Below are 7,006 nucleotides of genomic sequence, written 5' to 3' on the forward strand. Positions count from 1 at the left end.
GCAGCGACAGACAGAAGACGTACTCGTTGTGAACTTAACGATATTAAACTTTTATAGCAGAACTACAGCTACTGGATACAACCGAGAAGAGGAATAGCAGCTTTGAAACTAAAGTATTGAAACTTTTTTCTTGTTTGTGTGCGTGCGTTTTAATTTTTTTTTTTCTATAATCAAGCTAACCGGAACAAAGGACTCGCCGCTTCAAAGATTACATTGAAAAAGCCTTTTTTTTCTAACCACACAACTAACCTTCTGTTTTCCTGCCGTAACGTTACAAGATTTATGTATTTGGATTTAGTCTTTCAATCCCGCCGTCCTACTATGGTCATAATGGAGGTTCCCACCATCGACTGTGCGTCCCTCCGTGGTTTGTTGGAGGGCGACGTCCCGGGCTGCCTGCTGCTGGACTGCCGGTCCTTCCTGTCCTTCAACTCGTCCCACATATCGGGCTCCACCAACGTGCGCTTCAGCACCATAGTGCGCAGGAGAGCCAGAGGCGGTCTCGGTCTTGAGCACATCGTCCCCAACGAGGACACCAGGAACCGGCTTCTGTCAGGGGAGTACGAGTCCGTGGTGCTGCTTGACGACCGCAGTTTGGACTTAAGCCAGGCGAAGAAGGACGGGACACTGATGCTTGCTGTTACGGCCCTGTGTCGCGACCCCTGCGGAGCCAGAGTTTTTATTCTCAAAGGTAAGAGAACGGGGGGGGAGAAATGGTTTTACTTTTTAGAAGAGCCTCGCACAATTGTTTCAGTGTATCCTAACAACCGGGCAACAAATGCGGATTACAGCTGTCACCTTACCAGCTGGTACTGGAGTAAACAGTGCTCCAAAATAGCTCCATGAGCAGCTGTCACCTTTTTTTGAGACCCTTGTTTAATCGTGGATGCTTCTCTGTGCTGTGATCTGACCTAGCTGTCTTTTCCTATTTTTTACAGGCGGTTTTGAAACGTTTTCAACAGAGTATCCAGGGATGTGTACCAAACCCTCCCCTCCACAAGGGCTGAGTTTGCCTCTCAGCTCCAGCTGTCCTGGGAGCGCAGACCCAAGCTGTAGTCCGTGCAATACACCTCTCTATGATCAGGTGTGTATCTTTTTATTTTGTGCGTAATCACATTAAGTACACATTTGTTTCTCACTTCCTGTTTTACTGTCTTGTTGTATATGTATGACTAATTTGTTTTGTTTATTTTCTTCTGTTCAGGGGGGTCCTGTGGAGATCTTGCCTTTCCTGTACCTTGGCAGTGCTTACCACGCTTCAAGAAAAGACATGCTGGACATGCTGGGGATCACCGCTCTCATCAACGTATCTGCCAACTGCCCCAACCACTTTGAGGACTCTTTCCTCTACAAGAGCATCCCAGTCGAGGACAACCATAAAGCTGATATCAGCTCCTGGTTCAACGAGGCAATCGAGTTTATTGGTGAGTATGTCTGCCATTTTTACTCCCTTCACACCCCCTCAACTGCTAAATGTGAGCGCCTTTCACAGCTGTTACCCCCTGAGCCCGTTGATGGCAAGCAACACAAACACCCAACCCCCTTCTTCCTCCACTTCACTGTTTGACTCCCGGATTTAAATTTTAAAAAGTTCCCTCCAAAACCAACCAGCTGGCTCAGCACAGGCTCCCCACTCCAACACAATGGTGGTTACATCATCACCACCTCTCAGGCGTAGAAAAAGGGATGCCCCCTTTTAATGAATTGTTAGGCAGTGGTCCCAAACTAGCTCTGTAGTGGGTAGGCTGACTGGGATTGAATAGATCCCTCCAAGCCACTCTTTGTTCCGGCTGAACAAAAGCAATTTCTCCTCACTCACTGTCTGCCTTCCTCCCAGATCAATACCCCAGCAGGGGTCTGTTCCCCTCTTTTGTCTATTCAGACTGCCTCCTTTGGGAATAACCCCCACCAGCTCACACCCTGCACCCCTATTAACTGTGTTCCTGTGTCTTAATGAGCCTGTTGAATTTAAATAGCAACTGAAAGTGTTGCAATGACTTTTGTGGTTTTGCCTTCCTGAGAAAGTTTTAACCTCAATTCTTTGTAATGCACTTCAACACCTGATTAAGGTTTAAAGTGAACTAATGTTGCCTTTTTCTTCTCTTCTCCCCCAGACTCTGTGAGGAATAAAGGAGGCCGTGTGTTTGTGCACTGTCAAGCAGGCATCTCCCGCTCCGCCACCATATGCCTTGCCTACCTCATGCGGACCAACCGCGTGAAGCTGGACGAGGCCTTTGAGTTTGTCAAGCAGCGCCGCAGCATCATCTCCCCCAACTTCAGCTTCATGGGTCAGCTCCTCCAGTTTGAGTCCCAGGTCCTGGCCTCGTCTACCTGCTCCTCGGAGGCGGCCAGCCCGGCCCTCGGCAACAGCAGCACCGTCTTCAATTTCCCGGTCTCCATCCCTGTACACACCTCAGCTGGTCAGCTTTCATTCCTCCACAGTCCCATCACCACCTCTCCCAGTTGCTGAGGAAGTTGTGGGGAGCACAGACTTTGTTTGGACTTAAACTGCAAGTGACTCTCTCAAAACATTGTCCTGGTTATGAATCATTTCATGGTGATACTGGTATCACTGGACAGAATGAGAACTATTGTTTGGGGGTCAGTTCATTTTTGTTCTGCTGTCCAAACCTCTTGTCAGTTGGCCTTGGAAACTACCATGATGTTTGACCTCCTAAATGTGAAACTCATCCATGCTTTCAATCCTAGATAACTTGCAGAAATGGCTGTTAAGTTAGTTGAGATTATACCTGTAGCGGAAGTTAAGTATCTGAATATTTTTTTGTTTTTTTTCATGAAAGCAACTGCTTTTGATAATCATGATCATGTTTAAGTAAGCAAACAAAAGTGAGAGGGCTAAGAGTTGTCTCAGGAATGTTAACTTATCTTCTCAAATGTCCATTTTGCTTTCTGTACTGGTAAAAGAAAGCAATATAAACCTATGCCCCAACATGGCATGGAAGTTACTCCTTTATTTGACGAACAATGAATGTATCCCTTTTTTTTTTCAGTTGTAGATGTGGCAGAAATCTTCATTTTCAGTATGTAAGTTGAATGGGTTGCCAATTCAAATGCAAAAATACCTGCCTTTCAAGACACCATGAAACCTCGACGATCCTGACACATTGGGGAAATGAACCATTAAATACCTCATGTTTCTGTACTGTGTACTGCAGCTCTGAGACAGACCGCATCCCAAAACTCAAATGGGGTCGCGTAGTCCTCAATGACTGCATTCGCCTATTTATTGAACTAAAGTAATATATTTCTTTATCATATCTATTTTTACATATGTTTGTTTAAATGTTTTTATACCGTTCAATAAATCTCAATTGAATTTTGTAGTCCGTTGGACATTTTGCTCTTTTCTTTCATCTTATGTGTGACACAAGACTGATTTATTCACTGGTGGCTAATAATGCACAATGACTTAAAGCGAATCATGATTTTTAGACTACACTGATTTTAGTTTTGCATTAAATGTCACATCTTACGTTAATTACCAATAATGCCCAGTAACTTGAGGTAAGTAATACAGATTTATCTTTCTATTTAAAGAAACATCTTTAGGTTGTAAACATTATACAAAGCAAATTCATGAGCTCATTGTCTCCCAAATTTGAATTACAATTCTGTCCTATTAGATAAAATGTGTGTTTGTGTATGTAGCCAGCAATACAAAATGGGATTTAACTTACCATTGTTTTTATAATCCATTTGTGGACTATTTTCTTGATTAATCATTTGGTCCATAAGATGTCAGAAGTTAGTAAAAGAAAAAATGGCCATGACAGTTTTCCAAAGCCCAGTGGACATTCACATTTCTTGTTTTCTCCGAACAACATTCCAAAACTAAGACATTTCACTGAATATTATAGACTACAAACAAAACCAGCAAATATTCACATTTTCAAAAGTGAAATCTTGAGCCATTTTGCTTTAAATTACTATTTCATTTCACCTCTGAAAAATGTATGTTTACGTATTTAATAAACGTTAATTTTGATGCTTCAGAAGACAAAAAGGAGCAGCACAAGAACAACAAAGCTGAACTAAAACTGATCTACTGGCATGTCAGAAATACCTTTGTGCACGTCCTTCCCTGTTTTGTTCCATGCAAAGGAATCCTGTCATATATCTGCATAAAGATTTTGCCCACATTAGAAGCATGATATCATGGCGTTGGCCATTGTTCGGGCCACACTCCCTCTCTATGAACCCATCTGAGACCAAGGCAACAGCAGGAGGCCTAAAGAATCAGCCAAGGAGCCCTCCCTCAGCGGCCACAATAGGAGCAGCTGCAAGGCGTTTGGGAAAAGTGTGACAACTAAAGAGCATTCAGGGATCGGTCAACCACCGGCCTTGTGTCCCCTGCCTCCCACACCAATGGGGAGGTGGAGGCGCAGACGGCCGTGAAAGGGAAAGGAATATGTTTGGGTTGCAAATTAGCCTAAACATTGGCTGTATGACCCATGGCGGGGTGTGAGAAAAAGGAGATAAAACTTCCTCCAGAGGCGATGATGATGATGCTACCCCAAGGCCTTCAATACAAAGCAACATCCGTTTCTTATCTGACAGCAATGCAAATGTTTGTCTCTAAAAAGAAAACATCACCAGTGATGATGCCTCTGTGGTGAAAGGCTCATTCATGACCTCACCAGCTCCCTCAGACAAGCTGTGGTTTTGGTGACATATGTTGTGTAACACCCCCCACCCACCCCAGCCAATAGCCCGCTCGCTTTTGTGTCTTCAGATTTCCTGTTGTCAGGAGTGTGTGTTGGTGTTGTCTCTATGTGTGTGAAACTTGTTCTGCATCTTTTATTATCTGATGCGGGTGCTTTGGAGGGAAACAAGCCATCACTCAATTGAGGGACATTAAAGGGACATTGTGATTTTAAGTGGGCGTGTGAGACAGTCTGAATGTGGTGCAAGACAATGTCAAGGTGCTATCCAACATGAGGCTGGAACGCGAAAACAAGACTGTTCATTTTGACTGGTTCATGTAAAAAAAGTAAAGTAGAAAGTTGCTTAAGTTTGCGCCTTCTTATTTCTTACCATATCCTCAAATTTTAATTCGACAGAGTTGACAGTAATGTCATTCACTGTGTTGTCAATTGGTTGGTCCATTTAGCAACTGAGTGCTGACTCAACTTCAAAGTCATTTTAATTAACACATTCCTAAGAAAACAAAGGTTACATAATGTGTCAGACACAGAACAGGAAGAGACTCCCTTTTTACATAATCCAGTCTGAATCAAATATGTTGGATAGTGATAGTGTTCTGTAAGTTTCATGACTCCTTTACATGTAGATACAGATATGTGACACATACCTGCTTCTTTAAAGATTGAGAATAGCAGTGTCACAACACTTTTGAAATACCGGTGTGTCCGTGTGTCCAGTATCAGGGAATGTTTTACATTAATTTTCAAAGAAATGATTTGATACTTTGTCCCATTCTCTTTGTGATTGTTCATATCTGTGGCCAGAAGGTTTACAGGTTCAACGACGGATGGCTGTGCTTGATCACAAAACCACACATTGGTCTCACATTGCTGAAAAGGAAACCACTTGTTGTTTCAATATCATCAAACAAAAATGTGCAATAGAAACATAAGATAAAAAGAATAGCTCGGGCAGACTAATAACAGGTCCTGTGGTTTCCTTTTAGCCCTCTTACGTATCTGGGGAATGCATGCAAAACATTAGGTGCTACACTCAGTGACGTATTTTGAAGTTGACGCTCTAAGCTCCACATTACTGTTTTGTCTGTGGACTTTTTCAAGGGAGATTTAAAACAAACGTCAGATTATCTTCTCTTCAAAGTAATTAGCCCTGACATGTAGCTGCAGTGTTGAGAAGGTGATGCCACGCATGGCGGGACACACTGCAAAGGTATAGCGGACTCCATTGGGATGCCTATGTTGTTTTTTTCCGCTGATGTGTTTGGTATCATAACATGTTAGCCACTAAAACCCAGTAAGTCGATACACTACAGTACAAGACTCATTGCAGAGTAGATAGCTTCTGCATTAAATTCACAATAAAAATATAATCTTTCACATGTCTGAGAAGGGAAGGTGTTTTTGTAATCGATTACACACTTCATGACTGCACCACTCCAGCTGACTGTTCCAGTCAAGAAACTTTGACAAAAATAAAACCAAGCACCAAATCAGATTTTTTTTAACCTTTATTTATTCAGGGAAGCTTCAGTGAGAGGAAGCCTCTCTTTCGCTGGTAAATGAGGGAGGGTAAGCACTGCATGTTCACTTACCACACCCAGATTTATCTTGCCGGTCTGGGGACTGAACCAGCGGCCTCCAGGTCACAAGCTCGCTTCTCTGCCTGTGGTGGCCTAAAGGTTCTCATTGCCTCTCAGAATTGTCTCTGCTGAATGACTCTCGTGGGAACATGACACACAGACACTGATGAGAAGTGTTACAGTATACAAGACTAAGACCACAACCCCACCCATTACATTTAACCTGACTTCCTGTGTGAGACTTAGGTGCGAATGTGATTGCCAGTCAGATTACTGGATGCTGTTTAATTATACTTCTCACACTTCATCGTACCTTGAAACTGGATTAAGTCTCTCTCACACACACATGTCAATTCTCGCAAACACACACAACATCCTGAGTGAGAAGATTTAGTCCACACATTGATGTCATGGCACAATACTCACCTGCAGTAAATCTGTAAGAGGATTATGACGGGGAGGCCTCTGTAACATCCTGTGGCTGAAGCATTGTAGTGGCTTGTTCTGACCTTTACATCAACACAGAGTGCAGACACACAGTCTGTGGTGTGGGCATTGTTTAAAACAGAGTCAACATGGACCTGTCCTATAAAAGAGGCAAATGTGTCAAAGCCAAAACCAGCTGCAAAAACTTTTAATGGATAAATAAATGCAGCAATGCTGTGGTTACTGTGTATAAAAAGGAATAAAAAGAGAGAGAATGACCGAGATGGTGAATTGCATTCCCCCCCCCCCCCCCCC

General features: G+C 43.1%; 1 protein-coding gene across 1 annotated transcript; it reads left to right on the forward strand.

Moving 5' to 3' along the window:
• The first annotated feature begins 12 nt into the window (after positions 1-12).
• dusp1 (dual specificity phosphatase 1) lies at positions 13-3,344 on the forward strand. Its single transcript, XM_046031521.1, has 4 exons — positions 13-691; positions 939-1,084; positions 1,205-1,424; positions 2,115-3,344. The coding sequence occupies exons 1-4, from the start codon at positions 283-285 to the stop codon at positions 2,468-2,470; spliced, it is 1,131 nt and encodes a 376-aa protein (XP_045887477.1). The 5' UTR covers positions 13-282; the 3' UTR covers positions 2,471-3,344.
• The last annotated feature ends 3,662 nt before the right edge of the window (positions 3,345-7,006 follow it).

The sequence above is a fragment of the Micropterus dolomieu genome, linkage group LG19 (genome assembly GCF_021292245.1).
Source record: "Micropterus dolomieu isolate WLL.071019.BEF.003 ecotype Adirondacks linkage group LG19, ASM2129224v1, whole genome shotgun sequence".
NCBI classification, from domain to species: domain Eukaryota; kingdom Metazoa; phylum Chordata; class Actinopteri; order Centrarchiformes; family Centrarchidae; genus Micropterus; species Micropterus dolomieu.

Excerpts from the sequence above, each read along its gene's own strand:
- dusp1 (XM_046031521.1), top strand. The coding sequence starts at position 283 with ATGTATTTGGATTTAGTCTTTCAATCCCGCCGTCCTACTATGGTCATA. Across the intron at positions 1,085-1,204 it reads ATACACCTCTCTATGATCAG|GGGGGTCCTGTGGAGATCTT; the intron begins GTGTGTATCTTT and ends TCTTCTGTTCAG. Across the intron at positions 1,425-2,114 it reads CGAGGCAATCGAGTTTATTG|ACTCTGTGAGGAATAAAGGA; the intron begins GTGAGTATGTCT and ends CTTCTCCCCCAG.